Source organism: Cheilinus undulatus, linkage group 12 (assembly GCF_018320785.1).
Source record: "Cheilinus undulatus linkage group 12, ASM1832078v1, whole genome shotgun sequence".
Classification (NCBI taxonomy): Eukaryota; Metazoa; Chordata; class Actinopteri; order Labriformes; family Labridae; genus Cheilinus; species Cheilinus undulatus.
The window spans coordinates 15,142,435-15,166,134 of record NC_054876.1 but is presented as its reverse complement, the minus strand read 5'-3'; the positions used below and the strand labels follow the sequence as shown (position 1 = coordinate 15,166,134).

The following is a 23,700-nucleotide window of genomic DNA, read 5'->3' as shown; positions in this document are numbered from 1 at the left end:
GCCTAAAAAGTATTCACCCTCTTGATATTTTACCCTTTAATTGATTTTATAAATCAATCATGGTCAATAGAATTTGGCTTTATTGACAAAAAGAAAAAACAATTTAATTTCAAAGTGAAAACAGATTGCTGCAAAGTTATGTCAGTCTTGCAGATTAAATAAAATTGTCCTCCAGGATTTCTCAGTCTTTTGCGGCATTCATTTTACCCTTTACCTTTACAAGCCTGCCAGGGCCGGCTGCTTAGAAGCATCCTCACAGCATGATGCTGCCACCACCATGCTTCACAGTGGGGATGATGTGTCTGTGGTAGAGGTAGATTGATAGACACTTAATTAATCCAGAGGGGAAGTTCAAGATGGTGATGTGCTGTTTGTGACAAACATAGCGTCTTGTCTGATTACCAAAAAGCACCATTTTGATCTCATCAGACCAAAGACCCTTCTTCCATTTGGCTATGGAGTCTTCCACATGCCTTTTGTCCAACTTTAGTCAAGATTCTTCAACAGTGGCTCTCTCTTTGCCACTCTCCCATTTGACTGGTGAGGAACCTAGGCAACAGTTGTTGTATGCAGAGTCTCCCATTTCAGCTGCTGAAGCTTGTAACTCCTTCAGAGTAGTCAAGGTGTCTTGGTAGCCTCTCCAGCTAGTCTCCTTCTTGCACGACCACTCAGTTAGTGAAGACTGTCTGATGAAGGCAGATTTACACATGTGCCAAATTCCTTACATTTCTCGATTGAACTGGACTCTGTGGGATGTTCAGTGCCTTGAATTTTTTTGTATCCAGCCCCTGACTTATACTTTTCAATAACCTTTTCTCTGAGTTGCTTGGAGTGTTCTTTTGTCTTCATGGTGTAATGATAGCCAGGAATACTGATTGACCTGTGCCTGGACATTCCAGACACAGGTGTGTTTATACGACAATCATTTGAGGACCATTCACTGCACTCAGGTGATCAACATTTCATTAATTGTGAGACTAGTCGCACCAATTGGCTGGACCTCTCTTGAATTTGGGCAGTCACTTTAAACAGGGTGAATATTTATGCAGTCATTTATATTACATTACATGTTTTCTTTATTTGACATCTGTTTTCATTTTGACATTAAAGAGTTTATGATTTTGAATTTTTCCCAAAAAGGGCCAAATTATGTTGACCATGATCAATTATAAAAAATCAAGAAAAGGGTTAAACATCCAAGGGGATGAATACTTTTTGTATGCACTGTATGTAAAAACATCAGCATACGTATTAATAGTCAGCTAAATTGTTAATTTGAACATCAGTATCAGCCCTGATTTCCACAGTCAGTGCTTCTCTAAACCTAACTGTTTTCTTGTTCAACAAATGAAGATAAAGATTTGTTTGAAACAGAAAAATTATGGCTATTGATTGTCATTTGACTGGGATAGCTTTAAGTCAGGGAAAATCCTGGAAATTTGACCATCAGTTCACCCTAAAAAGATACTTGGACATGGTTTTACATATACAGCATTTATTTAGTTGTACTAATGGGACATTATTGTTGATATTAATTAACAAACTTGTTTACTTTTTGACTTTTGCATCATGACTAATCCTTGCAGTGTGTCGTTTCTGTCACTTGACAGATTAGCACTTCTTACAATTAACTGGTTTCAGAGCTTGTATTACTTTTGACAATTTTGTATCACATGGATGTTGTCAATCACACTCATTTTGTGAAATTGTATTAATATTTTTTTCAAAATAGCTCTAGGTAACCAGCAGTTTTATTCCCTCTTGAGCTTTAATGAAGTTTAGGGAAGTGATCAGGATCAAACTGATTGCCAAGCATGTTTGTGCACGATGGTTATTGTTCTATAGCTTGTCTTCATGTTTGTTGTTGCAAAGATAAGGACTATAGACAAAGTACTGAAAGCTGAGCAGCAGTCCTCCTTCTCTCAGAGGTCTTGAAGTAGAAAAAACTGTAAAATAGAAGTGAATATAAGGGAAAGAAATTTCCAAGAAGATTCATTATGATGGCCAATGCAAAAATCTTTCTTAATGTTATTTTCTGAAGATTGTATCGTGTAGTAAGTAGTGGCCCTGACATTGTGTGGTAATAATGATGTTAAACTGTACAAATATCTGCTTACTTTTTAAATAGTTTCTAACATTGCTGTCTATAATGAGCTCTCTTGCAACGCTTATTTCTGTTTGTGTGTAGTCATATGTTTACTGATTGGCTTTGTGTCATCACTACAAATGAGACTTACTGAATGGAAACATTACTGAGAAAGGGGGATTCCTCATACATGGTTATCTTTATGGATTGAAAGACACGTCAGCATATAACAAATAAATGCACTGATAATGACTACAAACTTTAGCTCTGGTTGCAATCAGACTTCTTGTTGGTTTTACTCTGCCTTTCTCTTGTAGTATTAAGATTCAAAACCATTTGATTCTGTTGTTAATGTGTTCTGTCCTCAGTGCTGCATGGTCCCATCGTCCTGTTGGTGTGTGACCTGTTGTGTGCAGAGTCCACAGTTTCCCATCATCCATCCCTAAATTCCTCTTCTTCATCATACTGCACGGTGCATCCTCCTCTCCTCTGCTGTCTCTGTTTTTCTTTCCCTCTCATCATTCCATACATTTACTGTCTCCTCGTCGCCCAACTTGTTCCATGACACCTGGCCTTTCACCATGGCGTACAAATCACGCTTTTCATTCTGGGAGCAAAAGGGAAGTCTCGCATTTTGGTGTTATTTTTTTCTGCATGCTGCTTGAGATTTTTTAAAGATGTTCCCTTACTTGATAGGGACGGCTGTTATCCAGATGTGTGGTTTGATTGTCTCTATGTGTCGCTTCTTCTTGTGTAGGTTAAAGTTGAGAAGCCAGATGTAAGTTTATTTTTCACCTGCACGCTTTTATACTTTAATTTCTAACCTTTTTCTGTGCTGTGGAACAAAATAACAGAAAAATGTTGCCATGATTCATGACCATGACCTTCTGCAGCTTAAAGCCCATTTATTCCAACATAGTGTTGAGAAAATTAACATGTTTTGGAGTGGGTGATGACAAAAAAATCATTAATTAACTGTGTGCTGATAGAGCTAAAAGGTTATGTTCATTATTCTGAGGGCAGCGAGGTGGTTTAATAGAGGATGTTCTCGAACCATTAAGTCTCTTCATTGTTGACACTTAGTATAACCTAAACTGCTGTCTAAAACTCAGTGTACACCTGTCTTTATCCACCTATTTAATGGGGAAAAAGGTATTTGGAGTGAAATTAGGACAGCAGATCTGCAGAAGACTTAAATGAAAACAAAAACAAAATGTCCTGACAGCGTTAAGGTTTAATTGTATGCACATATTTTTCACCACATAGATTTTTTACAAAGTCAAAAAATGTACAATATAGGATACACCAATTTTGAGACATTCTATCCTCTCTTTTCCTCTGAAAAGAACAACTAGATAAATACTATACACATAGAATACCAAGGGTCAGAAAGTTTGCCCCATAGGACCTTTGAAAAGCACATCAATTAGTGACACAAATGTAATTTTTTTATTGATGATTGGAAAACATTTAAATTATCACTGCTACTTCAATAGGGAGATTTATTGGATGAAGCAACATTTAATTAAAGTCCCTGTAAAGTGATACAAAAATCTGTATTTTAGGTTTGTTGTATGACAGGGCACTGTGTAATGAAACACTAGGCCAAATTTCAGTTATGAAAAACATCTCTAAGTTTATTAAATTAAGCTTCAAAATCATGAAAAATTAGTCAGTAATATCTGCTCTAGGATTGTGTGGGCGTGTCTGTTGAATGATCTGAGGCCACAACCACTCACAAGACATACGATCCCCTCAAAGTTTAGTGCTACAACCTGAATAGAAGACTCACCTGTCAGCTCTCTGTGTCAGTCACATGAAAAAATATCACATTTATGTCATGACGGACAGTTCAGAGCTCCGTTTAATTTTGTAATCTTGTATTTACCTCCTTAGATGTTTTCTAAAGCTCATTCTGAGTTATGTGAACATAAGTCTCTCCTGTTTATGAGATGTTTTTGTTGTTAAGTTGCAGCTGAAAACTCTCAATTTCATGATTTTTCTCTTCAAAGATAAAGTATTCGAAGATGATTAGCATTGGAAGCTTTTATTGTGACAGACTTGGCAGGAATAGAACACATCTATCAGCAGTTACTTTAATAAAGTCTGCCACTGGGCACTAACAGCAGGAGGGATTAAACTGTTTCTATCTGGAGAGGGACAATCACTGTCTGCTTTGTTTAATCATGCAGGACTTAAGACGAGTGAAATATGGTTTAAAGCACACCTTCAGCAGGTAAGATGTCTGTTCCTGCTGCATCTCGTCAAAGTAAAAACTAGACAAGCACACCAGCAATTAGCCTGCCCCCTGACAAGAAGTTGGAGATTAAATTGTCTATTTCTGGCACAGATCTCTCCATTATGATACTTTAAATGACTTGTAGGCTACTGTTGCTGATAGATTCATGAAATTTACTTCACAATTAACAAAAACTCAGTACCATCAAATACCAAATAATATCCGGGGCATTTATTTGTCTCAATCCCTGAGCAGACCAGGCGGCTATTTGGAACAGGGCTTTAATTCCTTTCTCACAAAAATCTTGCTTAGCAAAAATTGGAAAAATATGTTAAATTTAATCAAAGTATTTATTTACACCAGTATGAATATCACCTTTACGTTTTTAAGACAAGATTATAGTACCATAGTTATACTTTTGTCTTCTTCTGTCAACTCAACATTCTCGAAACACTTAAATACTGGTAAGGAACTAAACAAACATAAAGTTGACGACAGTTTAAAGTTAATGTCATACTTTTTTTATTTTTCGCTGCACTGGGGTATGACGCTGTTATCTCACTTGAGAAAACCAGCGAGGGACGGGGGTGCCCCAGCCAATGAGGAGGCTAGTACTTGCAGCCAGTCAGGCTCAGGTCAGAGTGAGCGTTCCTATTGGCTGCTGTAGCTTTCGTATCTCAGCTCAGTGAGAAGTTGATTAAATGGCGGAATCACGGCGGTGTTCGGTCCTGTGTAGAATTTGTTCATGATGAGATGAAGTGTTTTTTTTTGCCTGTGATTCGGCCATTGATTTCAGTGGAAAAGCAGAGCAAAATCACTCCACGAGCGCTTTGCCATTGTGAGTATTCAATTCAACGGACATTCTCATCCACGTGGAGGCACGTAAAGAGAGGGGCGGAGCTACGGAGCTCAAACAGGGAGAAGAACAGGAAGGGAGGGGGAGTTGGGAGTTGATTGGGTTCTCATATCATCTCAGTCACATATCGGAGCTTTGAATAAATTACACCTGGCATTTATTTGGAACAGGTGTTTATTTGTCAAAATGTACTGCCACACCCAGCAGTTAATTGGGACCCGGCGGTTAATTGGTATTTTACAATATGTAGCTGGCTGTTAACTTTCGATGTAAACAGTGACATCGGCTAACAACAGACTACTGAGATGAAATTTGTGATTTCACATAGTTGTAGCATTGGGGGGGTGGGGTAATTCCTCAAATAGACCAGTGATGTCATGAGCTCCTATATTTGCCCTGCTCAAATAAAACCAAGCCAGGAAGAGGTGAACAACTTTCTAACAGTCTAAATTACAGAATCAGTTACACAAAGATCTCAGTGTTTTCATATGTTTACAGCGACCTTATTTCAACATATCTAGAGTGTTAAGACACAAAGTTTGAATTTCACTTTACTGGGACTTTAGATTATATTTGCGGATTATGGTGTTGTAAAATCTTGTTAAAAATGTGTGTATAATATTGATAATGAATCAGAATTAGCTTTATTGGCCAGGTATGCTTACGCTACACTCTGGTTTAGTTTGCTCTAGAAAGTACAGTTTGAACATTAAACACAATAAATTAATAAAATTGTAAGAAGCGTATCTAATTATTAAAATTCCTGTTTGGTGTTTTTTAGTAGGAACATGTCTGTGTGCATTAATGGTATGGTTGCAAGATTTTCAAAGGCTGCAAGAATGCTGACTAGACATAATCGAAGTATAAAATATGCAACGATGTAGACAGGGGTAGATGAGATCATTTAAGATTGTTGACATTAATTAGTGCAAATCTATATTTGAGGTGAGGCATTTTACCACAGAGAGCTTTCTAACAGTTTCAATTAAAATTTGAAATATTTGTATTGTATGATACATAAGTGTTCAAACTAATTTTGTTAATTGTCATTTTCCCTTTATACATGAAGCGTGACACAAAGCGAAGTTTTTTCTTTTCCATATAAATGTAAGGCTTTAACGACATTTATTAATATAGAGAGGAAACTGTGATCTGTGTCTATTAAAACCCAATTATGTATTTATATACATTCTAGGATGTGTCCCTTGCACATGTCTGGTGCTGATTTTCTCGCATTTGCCATTATTTGTCCAGACAATGCCAAAAGTGATTTTGCAGGTATTCCAGATGTTATTTTAGGCTTCTTATTTTCTCAAGTATAATGAATTGAGGGCTTGCACTAATACTTTAAAAAAAACTTTTTTTCTGTCATGATGAATGGGACTCATGAGCTAGATAGCTTCTATGGGCCATCATTGTGCCTATGTTCTGACATTGGCCTCTGTCTAAGCCAATCAATATCTGCATCGAGTTTCAGCCTCAGCGCAAAATTTTGGTTATTTTGTAGGGTTTGCCTACAAAAAAAATCTTGTGTTCAACTTTATCATTATTGCAAAGGAAATCATGTCTGCAGCAGGCAAGGAGACACATCAGGTACATCGAAGATGACATGCATATTATAGAAGAAAAACCCTGAAAATCTACTGCTCAATGAAAAACAAATATGCTCACTTTGCATTGCTCACATTTGATGAACAATAAAATGCACAAAGCTCTTAAGGAGACATGAAAAAATAATGTTTCAGGTGTGCATGAAAAGCTGTAGCATGTTTGCACAGTATCTGTTGCAGTGGGACAGTATTTCTTGCATTAAAGTTTCTCAAATTTAGAAAGTGTTAGCTGTGAACTCGCAAGCCTCTGCCCTACTTCCTCATAAGATTGGCTTAATTGTCTCTTTCGGAGTTTACCATGCATGCCCAATACTGTGATGAATGTAAAACATTAGCTATTTTTGTGTTTAGTCCATTTCCAGGGGCTCCATCAAAGTAATAAATAATTGATGGGGAAAATCAAGGTTTACAGTCTAAAAAAAATGATCCTATCCAGTTACACGTAAAAGAGAACAGCAGATAGGCGAGCTAATGGAGCTTGTAAACGGAAACAGGGATAAAAAGAACCCTGGAATAATGTGTAACAGCAGCCTGTGACATAGAGCTCAAACTACAAATATGTTTAAATGAACTAGTTTCTCTCTAGATTGCATTGCATGCATGATTTATGTGTCCCAAATTTATCAAGTGGATTTCTAACACTTTGCCAATGGGCACCAAAGAAAAAACTAAATGAGGAATGGCCTGAGTAGTAGCGTAGTAGCTTGTTGATACATGAATTTTCCCGTATGGAGAGCCTATACCCTGCTGTTAAAACCTTTGACAGTTTATCCGCATCAGCTTTGAGAATAATCTGCCCCATGTCCACCTTGCTCTGTTTGTATTCAGTCTGATGTAGATAGTACTCCGCCTCAGGCAGTCCCTACACCTGGGCCAGACACAGGAAGTGGTCCAAAGTTAACAGCATCAGAAGAGTCCAACAGTAACGGTGCCATGGGCGGCCCGGACAATCCGAAGGAGGATCAGAGCGGCAAAAAGGTGGTGAGGGTTGTGAGAAGAGTTGTTAGACGTGTGGTTCCTGCTAGTACGGAGGAGACCACTCCATCTGCTGTTTCTGAGCCTGTGAGAGCCACCTCTGCTGCAGAGTCAGGACTCAGAACAACCAGAACTGTAAGAGAAGACAAGGATGACATCTCCATGGGTTTGGCTAGTTTAATGGGCAGAGGAAGAACCAAAGAACACCGGCCTCGAACACGCAACCTGGACCGTAAAGAGGACACAAAAGAAGAGACAAAGCAGGAAGAGGAGAGAGGAAATGTGGAGGACGAGGAGGAAAAATCCACAGAAGAGGCTGTTCCTACGACCACACAGCCAAAGGCAAACCCCCTTACTCCTCCGATTGGGTTTCTACCCTCTTACAAACCTGACCCTTTAGCCCCCCCTGCTGGCTTCATCCCTGTACCCAAACCTGACCCTTTAGCTCCACCTGCTGGCTTCATCCCTGCGCCAAAACCGGACCCTTTAGCCCCACCCACTGGCTTCATCCCTGCGCCCAAACAGAACCTCCTGACTCCTCCAGCTGGTTTCATCCCTGCCAGAAAACCCAGCCCTGTGCCCCCAAAACAGGATCCTCTGGCAAGACCTCCAGGATTTGTTCCCATCATAAAGACGGACCCCTTGGCTCCCCCTGCAGGCTTTATCCCAAAGCCTCGTCAGGTCCCTGTGAAGAAACCAGAGGTACAGAGTGGAAAATGTGCATGTTCATGACTAAACCTCTGGAGGAGTATGCATTGTTATAACACAGACATAATAATTCCTATATACAAATCCATACTGTCTGTGCCTCCATCGATTGGAATTTTCTGCAATTATAGTTGTAACACTGCACTGCAGAGCTTTAAAATAGTTTTAGTCCATGAGTTCACACCAGTTTGGGCCATGTATGGAGCTATGTTAAAACCTACACTCACTGGTGCATGATGTAGACATGATAAAGATTTAAGTGACTTGGAACATGCATGGTGAGTGGTCTGGTAGACTTTCAAAGTATTTTGAATTAGTCTGTCATATCACTTTAAATCTGGCAAACTAGTTTACATTACTGCTGATTCAGAGAATAGGTTTCTTTGCAGGCAGGTGAAGTCACCAGCTGGACAAATGCTGATTTGTTTCATGGTAAAATGTGAAGGAAAAGGTCTGCAGTGTGAGAGTCTTGTGTTATCTCTTCCATAGAGCAGCGACGTGCAGTTACAACATGTTCCAAAGATTCTTTTTTAATTTCACAATAAAAGCCAATAAAACGTACAAAGATTCACTATCTTCACAATAATCATCTAACAAGTAATTCATCATCTCCTCTTTGTGTATTAGACCCACCAAGAATAAGCGAAGGGCAGCAGAGCTCATGTACCAGCTCATGATCACACTTTATTAGTGGCTTTAAGGGCGTCCTCATGGCCTGCTCTCTGCTTGTCTGGTCAGTCTGAGCTGTCTTTGAGCTCTGAGCTGTGACTCATTACCGTCACTTGCTGCAGGCAGGGATAAAGTAGTGTGCTTTCTGGGGCTCTTTTTGGAAGAAACATGAGTCAAATTGTGTTCCAACAGAGTAAACTAACCAGTGCTAGTTGTCATTTGTTCAGAAAAGTAAAATCCCACTGGTCATGTACTGTAGCTGCAGCTCTGAGCTTGTACTGTTATTACTAAATGAGTTCTCCTCTTAACTTTTGACAGTTTATCATTGGCTCAAAGTTAGAACAAACTTTCACTGTGTCTGTTTTGATTTGTTCCTTGGACAAGGTTATGTTTGTCCTGTAATTTAGTGTCCCTGCTGCACAGTCTGTCTGCAGACCATCTGAAAATGTTATTAACAGATGTTCATGAAATCTGCCCATCAGTTGGGCATGGACCATGGAGTGAAGATTTGATTTTGGAGATATGCACCTGCCTGGCATATTTGCAGAGAGATATTGTACTCCGTCTGCTTTAGGGAGATATTTGGAGTTTCCAATATGAATTTAGAAATGCATGTAGAAAATTTTACTTTATCTTTACACCTCCTTATCACCCTATAAAGTAAAAGTTAATTCAGTTTAATGGCCCTTCTTACCTTTACTTTTATTTTTATTTTTATTAAAACATAAAAAAGTGAGCTGCAACGATTGTATAATGATTAAAAAAAATATTTCAAGCAGCAAGAGTTCACCTTAAAATGCAACTTCGATGCAAAAGCAGGTGAAATATCAGTCATGCAGTGACACGAATCATAAATATAATGATTTCATTGCAGGTGCTGGTTTTCAGATGTCTTCAATGTTGATGCAGCTGTCTGAGACTATAACTGAGATGAGGCCAAATTATCTCATTTTCAACAGATTGTCGCTTAAGTAACCACTTGCAAACAAAAGCCTTGGACCATTTTTCTTCTTCTGCACCGCTCAATGATCCAATTTTCTTTAATAGTCATTTTCTCCTAACTCATTTCCTGATTGAATCAGTCGGAAAATTAAATTAGTGCCAACAGATATCCATTTTAGTTCTTCTGTCTGCATCAAACTGAACCATAACTACCACCCTCATTGTCATCTTCCCATGTCATCTTCATCTGTTTGTGTACGCTTTGTTCGTCACATTGTGTGTCTGTGAATATTTGAACATATTGTGTAAAGGTGAAGGAGTCATCTTGTCCCTCTGCGCTCCCCAATGGTAAACCATCCCCTGGTTTTCTGTCTCAGGCTCAGACTTCACCCACTGAACAGGTGTGTGTCCATCAAACACATAACAGTGTATCGTTTTTTAACAATGCATGTTTGCACATGGCCAAACACCCCTAAATAGAAAATGTTACCTCTGGAGTTTTTTCCGTATTGCAATTGCTCGCCCTGCTATTCGACTGTAGGTCCCTGAGCTGGCCCCCACTGAGGAGGATTACAAGCGTGTGAGCAGGATCTTCACCGTGGATAGCAGTGATGTAACTTCTCTCTCTCTCTCTTTCTATTTGTTTGGTTTGCACCTGCCATGCTTTCACAAAGAGTTTCCCTGTCAGCAGCCTGAGGCAAATGCTTGTGTCCAAAAATTGCAGAGGTTCACGCTGGGCTATCCTGGGCTGTCCCTCTGGGTTCAGGTTACAGTCATGAGTTGCTGTACGCTTAGTGTAAAACTCTCTCAAAAGGAATATTTTCTATGACTCACAAGTTCAGAGGTGGTGTAGGTGCAGTAATAAAGGCTAGGGTGCCAATTTGGGCTAAATTGTCCTGATAAATGTGTGTGTTTATTTCCATGATTTTTTTTATAGTATTTCAGAGACACAAAAAAATTCAAGGTTTTTTCAAAAATGACTCCAAAAGAAGATTAAGGAAGCCCAAAGCTTTAGTCTGTGTGCCTTTGTTTCTTCATCTTTTTATTTTCACCATAGAAATCAGCTTTAGGGGCAACTTTTTAACCAAGACCACATTTACACTACCAAAGGCCAATATTGTTACAAAGTAGCATTTTTTAAACTTGTAATTTTACAAAATTGTCAAATACAGTATACAGCTGTCATTAGAATTATACCAGCATATTTTTAACACAGAATTAAAGATAATTTAGGCTAATATTTCATTGCATTGAACATTGCCTTTACTTGTTCTGCCTGTTTTACTTACATTACTATTTGTTATTCAAATGCAGTTCAAATAACATTAAAAGTTGCAAAGATACATTTACAGCCATCAATATCTATTGATATCTTGCAAGAAGGTTAATTGGTGACTCTAAATTGCCCGTAGGTGTGAATGTGAGCGTGCCTGGTTGTCTCTCTACAGCCCCCCGTGACCCAGAACGAAATAAGCGGTATAGAAATTGGATGGATGGATGGATGGATCTTGCAAGAACAAGTACATGAATGACATTAACCCTAAGGGATTGTTTTGATATTAGTCAAACTCAAGCTGCTAAGTGCAAAAAATGCACTATTCATATAGTAGCTATAAAAATACACACAATATCTTATTCTGCTTTCATTAAGATCATTTTTTCACCTACTACTGCCCAAACTGTTGATATTAAACGTTCAGTAATTTTTAAAGACTTTAACCCTTTGCATGCCAGTTTTTTGTCATGATGCCGCCATTATTTTGGATGAAAAAAACAGAAAAAAAAATGTTTTCAACGTACTAAATGCAAAGTATGTTTTTTTTTTGTGTTGAATTATTATGGCCTGGAAAATGTCAATAATTAGCAGCAACAGCATTTTTATGCTTACTATTTTTGTGCGTGACATTGCACAAAAATAGTAAGCATTTTTATGCTTACTATTTTTGTGCAATGTCACACACTCTTAAACTGCTTAACATGAAAAATACGCTTTTCATATGGTAGCTATGAAAAATATTATACATAAATAGTTTATTTTACTTTTCATGCATACAGCCGAGTTAATTATTGATATCAAACAATGATTAATTTTCAAAAATTTGAACCCTTTGGATGCTAGTTTTTTGTCATGATGCCACCATGTTTTTTAAAATGGATTTTTTGAAATATACTACATGCTAATTACATTTTTTGTGCTGAATTATTACAGACGGGGATATGTCAATGATTAGCAGTAACATTGATTTTTATTTGTTTTTTGCATGTTTAGCATGCTTTTCTCCATAATGCCAAATATGGTCAAAGTGACGCCATCTGCTTGAGAGAAGTAAAAATGATGAATTCCAAGGCAAAAGCCCAGATTGACACCCATATATGATAAAATGGACATATTATGCTTTAATGAAGTAAGATCAAAAATTTTTAGTTTAAATAGGTTTCAATAGCACATTTTTGTGCTAAACAGCTTGAATGTAACTCTTGCTTGTAAACATGTATTTTAGACTTGCTGTAGAAGCTGAGCTGGAAGTAATAAAATCAAATAAAAATACACAATATTGCTGAAATTCATGCCATATAAGGTTAATCAAATTAGGGCTGCAGTAATTTATTTTTTTGTAATAAAATATTCTAGATATTATTTTGTTAATTAATCAGGTATCTAATAAGAAATGTTGCATTTTAAATCAATCAGTTTTTATTTATTTAAAAGCAATGGTAGTAGACACATGAGAAAAGATTAGTCTCTTAAAGAAACAAGTATTTGTGTATTAAAAATGTATGTTACTTTCTCTAAAGAAAAAGCATCTTACAAAGTGCATTAACATTCTGATGGCAATTTACATTTGTTAAAGTTAAAAGGAAAGGAAATTAAATGATTAGATAAAATATTGCCAGAACCAAGTTTGGGGATCCTCTCTTAGGAAATTTTGATTGCTGACACTTTAGTTTTTATATCATAAGTGACTTCATGCTCCAATTTGTCAATACAGTAAAGCGGCACTCAATCATCAACATCCTCTACTTTGTGCATGAGTGTTGACATTTCACATACTACCGTTGAATTAAGCTCCATCATTCACACGGTGGTCTAATGTCTGAAAGCTTTTCTCTTACATTACAGAATATGATATATTTTCCAAAGGCGATCGATTTTAACTTCTGCAACCAAATTATTTTTTTGTGAGTTTATCTACAAAAACAAAACAAACAAAATCCCGAGCACCAAATTCGGACTTTTTTTTCTTTTTTGAAACCTTTCATTACAACACTGCACTGCTATGCCAGTGTAATGCCATACCTCCATAATGCCACAGACACTGGATGTGTAAAAGTCAATTGCAATTGCAATTGCACTGTGCCTCACAAATAGCCATCAGTGCAAAGCAATGTTCAGTGTGATGTTCATACTTAAACCAGTGACTGGAATTACTCAGGAATTGTTTCAGCCCTAGATCAAAGATTGCTAAGGAAATGTTTTTATTTTTCAAGTACATGCATTTGTTTTTCATATACAGTGCTGTATTGGCAACTCATCATTATTTCCTTATCTTCACAATTTGCTGATATTTAAATTGACTCACGGGCCAGCATCATGAGTTGGGGGGGCACATGTGGCCCTCAGGTGTCCAGCTCCCCACTGTTGCCTGAGTGGGTGCTGGATCCAAAATGAGAAAACATAAAGGAACATACAGTAAGAAGCTCCTTTGGAAAAAGATTGACTTAGCAACAAGTGACATTTTTAAGCCAACGTGCTCTTCCTTAGACCTTTTAAATATTATATGCACATAAACATAGTCCATCATAAATGCTGTAAAGTCTTTTATTTTTCTTTTGTGCATACACAAACCTCGAAGTCTGTTAGTGAATACCTTTTAAGAAATTTGTTGTATAATGAGAACCAAAAGTGTTGAAACCTGTGGGTAAGGTTTCTGGGACTTTTGTTTAGTTAATGAGAGAGTCATTTTTCCAAAATTAAGTATGAATTATTATCAAAGCAGGCTTTTAATCAAACTGAGGATTGAGAACATCATTTAGCCGATAAATGCAAGGGTTTAAATCAAGTTATTTTCTTCATAATTAGTTTGGTGAAAGAATCAATTTAACTCTGGGAACTTTTCTATAAATCACGTTGTTTTCTTCTGCAGTTTTACATCTCAGACAGTTAGTCATTAGTTAGATATAGATTTAAAATAAGCGTCTGTCCTTGCACATTTAAGGTTCATATCTGTTTGTCTGATAATTAATTGTAGCAGCTAAGCTCTCTTTTTCTGTGTTTTTTCCTTCCTTTTATTCTTTGTTATTTTCTGTTATAGGTTTTAAAGGAGCTGTACAGTATGATGGTGTATTTGCTTGCTGATTATTTCTTCAGTGCTTGGTCATGTTGCAGTGCTTGCTTACTTCCAGTCCAAAGTGCTGACAGTCTTCCCTTTATATTCCTCCTCCTTGCTCCGATCTCCTGTTGTCTCAAATTATGTCCCATGTTTCTCTTCTTTTGCTTCTCTGTGGGTCATTGGATCCTGACTTGCTGCTGTCCTCTTTGCTGTTTGCATGGCCAGCGTGCCAGAGGCCCCAAATCCTCTCAGGTACCGCCTGCTCCACAGGCAGCTCACTGCGCTGCCCTCGCTTGTAGAGTGCTGGAGTCTAGTTCCCCTCTGCTGACTCCTCTTTGTTTGTGCCTGCCTGCTTGTCTTTGTCCTCTCTCTGCTCTGGGAGGCTCATTCTGGGTTCACGAGCCCAGAATGTAGTAGTGTGACTGAAACCAGTGGTTACAGGAAACTGGTCAGGGATTCTTGACCAGGTTTAGAGGTTTAGAAATGCTAATAAAGCTCTGTGTTAGCAGTGCTGCATTCAGTTTGAACGTAGAGAGTATGCGGATGTAGTTGTGTGTTAACTTAGCCACCTTTAGATGGGGAGGTAGCACTGTAGTTAGACATGGTGGTAGCAGTAAACACTTAACAAGACCGTATTGAGTTTGTGTGACTCAGAAACACTCACAGTTTTTGATTGTATCTCATTCACTACAATCCTGTTTCCAAAAGGATTCAGAGGCTGTGTAAATATAAATGAAAAAAGAATCCAATGGATTTCAAAACACTGACAACATGTGTTTGATTGTAAATTGCATAAAGGCAAAATATCATCACATTTTATTTATTTTTATTAGCATTTTACTTAATGACCCATCCTTTCATGAAACAGGGTTGTCTAGTGTTTCTTAAAGTATTCACCCCCTTGATGTTTTCACCTTTGTATTGATTTTATAAATTGGTCATGGTCAATATAATATAACTGTTTTGACAAAAATATAAAAAAGACTTTTCAATGTCAAAGTGAGAATAAAGAGAAAGCCACTGTTGAAGAAAACTCATATGAAACTCAACTGCAGTTTGCCAAAAGGCATGTGAGAGACTCCACGGTCAAGTGGAGGAAAATTCTTTGGTCTGATGAGATGTTTGGCAGACACCAAACTGCACATCACTGCAAACACACCATCCACGCTGTGAAGCACGGTGGTGGCAGCATCATGCTGTGGGGATGCTTCTCAGCAGCCAGCACTGAAAGGCTTGCAAAGGTAGAGGGTAAAATGAATGTGGCAAATCCTGGAGAACAGTCTTATTTAGTCTGTAAGAGAACTACAGCTTGGAAAAAGACACTGATCTGAAGCATAAAATGAAAGCTACAAAGAAATGGTTTGAAGACAACTAGGTGAATGATCTTGAGAGGCCGAGTCAAAGCCCAGACCTCAATCAATAGAGATTGAGAAATGATTTAAAAAATGTGGGAGATCACAGACATCAGGACCATTTCAAATGATTTTTCATCTCTAATCCTGTGAGCGCAAACACTAGACAACTCAGCCAGACCATCAGATCACTGGAGACCACACACCTACCGACCTGCCAGCAACCTCAGGTGATCATGTGACTTCAGGAAAAAAAGACAAACAAACATGGACCTTTGTCGATACCCTCTTGCTGTCCCTCCTCAACAGACTGCCCTGGCATGTGTTACAGGTGCAGCAAAAATCATAAAACAACAGTTGTGTGTAGGGTTGTGAGAGATGAAAGTCTGTATGATCCAGTTGGTGATGCTACCCCGTCTGCTTGCTCTCATTGGTTGTTGTGGGTACTTTTTCAGAGGCACTACAACCTAAAAACATGTCAAAAACCTCTGATATGTAGGATTCGGGGTCTTGGAGGGTACGATGTGGTTTGCAGCAGTAAAACCATCGTGTTGACACCACACACATGAATATTATTCAGAAAAATAATCGTTGGTGACAGTCTCCATTCAGGATACACCCCCAGGATCATCAGGGGAGGCAAATCTTGCCTCAAATCGGGCTTAAAATCCTGTAGTGTGTGGCCAGCCTTAATAAGCGCTGTTTATGCCTGATACCTATGCTCAACAAATCTTGAGCAGTTTTGCAAAGAAGAATGGAGTAATATTGCAGTATCCAGATGTACAAGCCTGCTTTAGACCTTTCCACACAGACTTAGTGCTGTGATTTCAGCCAAAGATGCATTGACATTAAAGAGTTTCTTGTCTAAACAAGCCAACTTCTACTGACCATGATGGATTTACAAAATTAGTAAAAGGGTAAAACATCCAAGATGGTGAGTAGGGCTGAACGATTTGGGAAAATAATGTAATTGCAATTTTTTTTACCCAATATTGTGATTGCGATTTAAAATGCAATTAATTCTAAAGTTCTTCATCTCATATATTTTCAACAAAAACAAGCAATATTTCATTCTATATTATAACCAACATGATACTAGTTTAAGCTAGGGCTGAGGGCTGAAACATTTTTAAAAAATATCGAATTGTGATGATCTCAACTAATTTTGCAAATTGGATATGAACTGTTGTATTAAAGGGATTGATCATTTTTATGCAATTCTCATATTAAAAAGAAAAACTTACAAAAATGAAGAAAATATTCCAAAATTATGCCACTTGAATGATTGCATGATATACATCTCTGCTGCAGAAAAAAAGTCTTAAACTGATATTTCTACACAAACTTCAGGTTAAAGAAATATTGCATGGTCTGTGATTTGAAAATTGCAGCAGGCCATATTGCGATTTAATCTCCTTTGCGATTAATTGCCCAGCCCTAATGGAGAGTACTTATTATAGGCACTGTTAATAACTGCATAGCATTTCCTCATATCTATTCCTCTATCTGATTTCATTGGCATTAGACTTTAACATTACCCAAACCTTCCTTTGTGTTACTGATATTATTAACTGTGACTATTAATGTTGCAGAATGTGATTTTCCCCACAGACCCATGAACAATTTGTACTTTAATGCACCTTGTAATCTCTACTCATTAATGCAGTAATAGTGTCATTTTTTTATGGTGAATTACTTTAATGACTTTTTTTATTCTGCTGCTGTTACTGGACTGTGCGACTGAACTGCCCCAGGCCTTGCTGCGGTGTTTTTCTGATACCTTTTTATTACAACTATCAACTACAAAATGTTAAAGTCTTGCTTTTTTGCATTGCTTAAATCCTGCACTTTAGAGTTGAAGTGGACCTAAACTTTCAGTTGTTGAATAAAACCTCTTAAAACACTGGTTCTGCTCCTTCACCTCTGCAGTCCAAGCCTGTCGAGGACCCTGTGGCCATCCTTCAGGCAGCACACTCAGCTGCATCTAAGGTCTGACCGTAACTACAAGTGACTGTAGTTCTGGCTGCATCCCGCCCTTTGTGTTTTACTGTGATGCCTGTTGTGGTTTTTGTGTGTGATGTTGTAGTGACAGGGGTTGAGAGCATGACAGCCAGCTTGTTATAAGTATCACTACCTGCTGTTCCCTCCATTTACTCAGAGAGAGAAAACATACAGAAATATTAGAAGAGTCCCTCATCAATCAAGGATCAACACAGTTGGATCTGGTTATTCTTAGTTCCCCTACATTCAATATTAAATAGAAGTACCCCGAGGATCACAAGATAGAAATCTGACTGACAAGATTTGACTTTTTCACCTACTTCTAAGAGTTTATGCACACAGCAGTAAAAAAAACCCAAAAAGAAACAAAATTGTGTTAAATATCAACACTTTTGCATTTTTATGAATTTATCTAAATCTGGAACCCCACAGTAGCTTCTTATGTTCTTTTTTGAATGAATAGTTTGCTATAGAGCGAACGTTATAGGTCTTCAACATGTTGTACTATGAGTTTAGAATTATTAAATCACTTTGATAACAATTATACTTTAAAAATGATGTTGGCTCTTCAGGATGCTTTTTTAAAGTGGAACTGCATCATTTTTGTCCAACTGATATATTGATCGTTTGCCTTGTAAGTTCTAATTTGAATTTAATATTGATTTAAAATTTACAATAAAACTTCCTGATCAGGAAAGACACTCTGGGGAAGCATGCCCTTTGACCCCTTTACATTTAGGTTTAGCCCCGGATGTTTAACCCTTCAGGCTCTATACCTTTACTTCGTGTTGGTGAGCCTGAAGCCTACTTAGCAGATGTGTAAAAACTACACAGCTGTTGTCCTCAAGTAAAAGTACAGTTACTCTGGTTAAAATTTACGTACTTAAGTAAAAGTACTGGTTTACTAATCTACTCAAGTTAAAAAGCATTTAATTTAAAGTTTACTTTAAGTACTGAGTATCTATTTAGGAATATACAGTAAATTACCATCTTATTGGCAAGAACAACAATAGAACAGATCTCCAACCAGGCTGTTCAGCTAAAGCAGGTTGGTCACACCTCTATAATTAAATAAAATACACATCAAAATTGTCAGTGTGTCAGTTAATCAAACTCATAAAGAGTTAAATGTAACACTTTCAAAGTGTCTACTGTATATTGGTCCACACTACACACATAAACCACTCTTTTGAAAGTGTTAAATATTTTACAATTAAACAGAGCTGCAGTAATTCTTTAAATTCTATGGAAGGGTGACAAGAACAATAAAACAAAGCAGAGAGTCAGGCTCATAGCAAGCCAATGCATACTTATGAAGAATATGCACTATGCGTCCTTTAGAGGCACCCTAAGTCACAGATGGTAACCCTAACTTGGTGGATAACTTCACTCATGTTGCGAATGTGTCTCACATCAATAACATCAAAAATCCACCAGATATATGACCAAAAGAACCTCCAACAGGGATCGCTGCACAACAGACAACATCCAAATACATCTAAACATATAAAACATCTTAACCCTGCCCAAGGGCATGATGGGGAAGCTAAGATCGATTGACTTTTTAAAGAGTTGAACACTGGTGGATCAGCGCTGTCAAATAACTCCGACAATGAAGACTATTTTACTCAGAACTGAGTTAAAATCAGCTTTGGTGGTTAATTTAAAAACGTTTAAATATCTAACCCTCAGATATCAACACTCCACAGTTTGCTGTGTAGAACAACTCTCTAGCTATGTGCTGCTGTGTCATCAACAGAGGTGGAAAAAGTGCACAACTATTGTTCTCAAGGAAAAGTACACTAACTCTGGTTAAAATTTACTTATGTAAAAGCAGACATACTGGTCTATAAATTTACTCAAGTAAAAGTAAAAAGCAATTAACTCTTAGTTAACTATAGACTAAAAAATGGCAATTGAATGAGGCTCTTTTGAGTGAATTGTTGAATTTTCAGCTGTGTTGGGTCACTCCTAGAAATAACTAACCTTGTATAATGTTGCTGAAGTCTTAAAATGCATGACTCACTCCTATACCTTGACCCGGATTAGGTTTATGTGAATATAGATGTGTGTTTTTGTGCAGTTCTGCTTTTGTCAATGTAATGTGCCCTTTTATAGTTACACAGCTAGTCTTACCTTAAGTTCATGGGGTCTTTTTCAAATACAGTCTCAGAAAGTTCCAGTCCTCTCTGTGAGTTCTGACTTGTGCTTGAAAAAGATGGATTGTAAGAACTTAAGTTTTTCTTTGGAGTCTGAATGTGTAAAGGGTGTAAAAACCTAGACATTAGATACAAAAACAAACCAAATTAATGCATGTTTTTACACCAGAAGAAGCTTTGAATCATTTTAATGACTATTTTATATCTCTTGTTAAGGTTTTGTTTGCAAGAGAGTTTTTGTATTAATTTGATTTGATTATTATTTAATTTTTATTGCATTGTTTTTCCCATCTAAAATATTGCTAATGCTTTTATCACCTTCTTTTTAATTATATTTACAGGGAAAGACTGAAGAGCAGATAACGGCAGAGAAAGTCTGGTACAACACAGAGAAAGTATGGCTTGTTCACAAAGATGGATTCTCATTGGGTAGGTAAAATGTTAGTGCTGAAGTATTTGTGCCATTATAAACATTTTTAATCCAATTCTGAACCCACTATCATGTTTTAGCTGCTGTGTCTTTCTGTTGAGTAATAAAGGTTTGTTTTGAAGCTTTAAAAATGCTTTGAATGATGTTAATGTTACTGGAGGGCACATTACTAGAATTCTCCATTTGACCTGAGGCTGTATGTAATTAGTCTGAGTGTTTTTTTAATCATTGAATGCTCGTTTAATTTTAAAGCAGCATAGGTATTATTTAAAGTGACACACCTGCTGCACGTTATCAGACATGTAATATAAGATGAAGCTTTTATCTCAGGTTGAGATCATATGTCGTGATTAATTAACTCCACACTCCGTGCTGATATATGCAGCAACCCTCCTGAAGACACAGGCAGGCAGTCTGCCAGAGGGGAAGGTGAAAATCCGCCTGGAGAGTGATGGATCTTTATTGGATGTGGATGAAGATGATGTAGAGAAGGTATTTAATCATCGAATCAACTCTGAAGTGCATCAATTACAGGAAACGCTGAGCGAGTGCGTGACTGTCTCTGACTTTGAACTGCAGGCAAACCCTCCAATGTTTGACCGCGTGGAGGACCTGGCCTCCCTGCAGTATTTGAATGAGTCGAGCGTGATGCACTCCCTTCGGCAACGCTACGGCGGTAACCTGGTGCACACCCACAGTGGGCCCAACATGGTGGTTATTAACCCCATTAGTGCCCCCTCCATGTACTCTGAGAAGGTAGGCTGCTGCCTGTGTATATAATAACATCTCTCTAATGGGATGGCAGAACAAGAGTATCAGAATGAGGATAATTGGCTTGAATAACCTCTTTATGATATTTTCTCCCTCTGTCCTTCTCTATACTTTTCCTTCTTTTCAGGTGATGCAAATGTTCAAAGGCTGCAGAAGGGAGGACGCCGCCCCGCACGTTTATGGCATGGCCCAGTCCGCTTACAGGAACCTCCTCACCACTCGACAGGATCAGTCCATCGTCCTGCTGGGCAAGAGTGGAAGTGGCAAGACTACCAACTGTCAACACATCATCCAATACCTGGTCACCATCGCTGGCAGCACCAACAAATCATTCTCAAGTAGGTTGGAGAGGATTCTATCTCCGAGCATGAGTACATTTTGTAGCAGATCTGACCTTAACACGCCCACATATTATTCTTTTTTCTCTGTAGCAGAGAAATGGCAGGCGGTCTACACGGTTTTGGAGGCCTTTGGGAATGCCTCTACATGTATGAATGGGAATGCTAGTCGCTTCTCCCATATTGTTTCTCTGGATTTTGACCAAGCAGGTCAGGTGACATCAGCCTCCATTCAGGTACGCAAATTCATAAAATCATTTATTTATCTCAGTGTTTCATTTACTATCTTACACATGTTATTTTCTGCCATATTAATGCTTTTTTCTACCGTGATTTTGCAGACAATGCTTCTGGAGAAGATTAGGGTGACGAGAAGACCAGAAGGAGAGTCAACCTTTAATGTCTTTTACTACCTGATGGCTGGAGTTGACAGCTCATTAAGGTCTAGATTTAATGTAAAATTCACCACTGTTCTACGCTCAGCAAATGCATACATGTTTCAATAATGTATTTCTAAATAGACACTATAGAGACAAAAATATTCTGTCGCCTAAACATACATGTACTTTAATTTGTAGTTGGCCCCCTTTTTGCTGTTATAACAGCCTCTGCTTTTCTTGAAAAAGGCTTTCCACAAGATTTTGAGTGCATCTGTTGGAATTTGTGTCCATTCATTCTGTAGAGCATTTATTAGGTCAGCCTCTGATGTTGGACGAGAAGGCCTGGCTTGCAATCTCTGATCCATCCTAAAGGAGCTGGATGGGGTTGAGGTCAAGGCTCAGTCAAGTTTTTCACACTGAATACATCAAACCATGTCTTCGTAGGTCTTGATTTGCGCACTGGGGCACTGTTATGTTGGAATAGAAAAGGGCCTTCCCCGAACTGTTGCCACAATGTTTGAAGCATAGCATTGTCTAAAATGTCTTGGTGTACTGACACATGAAGATTGACCTTCTCTGGAGATAAGGGGCCTGACTCAAACCCAGACTCGTCCATTTCTCTGCCAAACAGAGAAGTGTGATTCATCACTCCATAGAACATGTTTCCACAGCTCCACAGTCCAGTGTCAGTGTGCTTTACACCACTCCATATGATGCTTGGCATTGAACTTGGTGATATGAGGCTTGCATGCAGCTGCTTGGCCATAGAAACCCATTCCATGAAGCTCCTGCAGTGTAGTTCATGCCAGTGGAAGTTCAGAATTCTGCAGCTATGGAATCAGCAGAGCATAGGCAACTTTTACACACCATGCACACTGGCCCCACTCTGTGGTTTTACGCAGTCTTCCACTTTGTGGCTGACTTGCTATTGTTCCTAAACTTTTTCACAATCGAATAAAATCACGTACAGGTGACTATGGACTATGCAGCAAGGATGATATTTCACAAATGGTCTTATTACAAAGGTGGAATCCTTCCCAGTACCATGCTTGAAGTCTCTGAGCTCTTCAGAACAGCCCATTTTGTATCACAAATGTTTGCAGATGGAGACCTAATGCTAGGTCCTTGATTTTAGTAGTCCTTGATTATTTAGGTAGACTTAGTATGTGATGTTTCTTGTGTATCTCTTATGTCTTCACCAGAACTGAGCTGCACCTTAACCACTTTGCTGAGAACCATGCATTTGGAGTCATGCCTCAGACTAAGGTAAGGCTCTATTGTGAAGCAATTACCATGTTAATCCATAGATTTTGGACTCTCTCTATGATGTGAAAAACTATTACATTTCTAGGAGAAAAATGTTTGCTTGCTTCATCACAGTCTTAAAATGTAACAGCAGAGTTATTGAACAGTTATTACATTATGATTTTTTATTACATCTTTTTTTTTATACAATTTTTTACATCATCGTCTCTTACACAGGGATTAAAAAGTGAAGAACATAAACAAATAAACAAGGCACACTAATACAAATAGAAGGTACAAATAGAAGTCTAGGGGGTTAAAATCAAATTTCTAAAATGCCCAAAAAGTAAAATTCACTGATTTCAACCAAATACTGTTTTAAGAATCAATTGCTCTTGAATCCTCTGAGAATTTTTAAGTATTTAAAGGTGCAGTGTGTAATATTTAGCCTAGTAGCATTTAGCTGAACAAACTTGGTAAAATAAAGCAAAACATTTCTGAGACGGTCTATCTAAATAAGTGTTTAGTTATCTAAATTCAAAAATAGCTATTTTGAAAAAACAACTCAGAATAAACCTTTAATTCATACATAGGGAGGGTCCCATCCA

The 23,700-nt window shown here is 37.9% G+C and overlaps 1 protein-coding gene across 6 annotated transcripts in view; it reads left to right on the top strand.

The window, feature by feature from the left end:
• Positions 1-23,700, top strand: part of LOC121518762 (unconventional myosin-XVIIIa-like) — a 104,197-nt gene that overhangs the window by 838 nt on the left and 79,659 nt on the right. For 3 of the 6 annotated variants that reach the window (XM_041801342.1, XM_041801338.1, XM_041801336.1), the window contains exons 2-15: positions 2,455-2,706; positions 2,844-2,864; positions 7,620-8,468; positions 10,397-10,486; positions 10,627-10,698; positions 14,642-14,668; positions 17,698-17,757; positions 20,270-20,357; positions 20,744-20,850; positions 20,938-21,114; positions 21,257-21,467; positions 21,561-21,703; positions 21,809-21,909; positions 23,050-23,113. In XM_041801342.1, the coding sequence (XP_041657276.1) occupies positions 2,668-2,706; positions 2,844-2,864; positions 7,620-8,468; positions 10,397-10,486; positions 10,627-10,698; positions 14,642-14,668; positions 17,698-17,757; positions 20,270-20,357; positions 20,744-20,850; positions 20,938-21,114; positions 21,257-21,467; positions 21,561-21,703; positions 21,809-21,909; positions 23,050-23,113 (2,049 nt within the window). In that variant the 5' untranslated portion in view covers positions 2,455-2,667. The remainder of the gene's footprint in view (positions 1-2,454; positions 2,707-2,843; positions 2,865-7,619; positions 8,469-10,396; positions 10,487-10,626; positions 10,699-14,641; positions 14,669-17,697; positions 17,758-20,269; positions 20,358-20,743; positions 20,851-20,937; positions 21,115-21,256; positions 21,468-21,560; positions 21,704-21,808; positions 21,910-23,049; positions 23,114-23,700) is intronic. The other 3 variants (XM_041801341.1, XM_041801337.1, XM_041801339.1) reach the window with 3 other exon arrangements.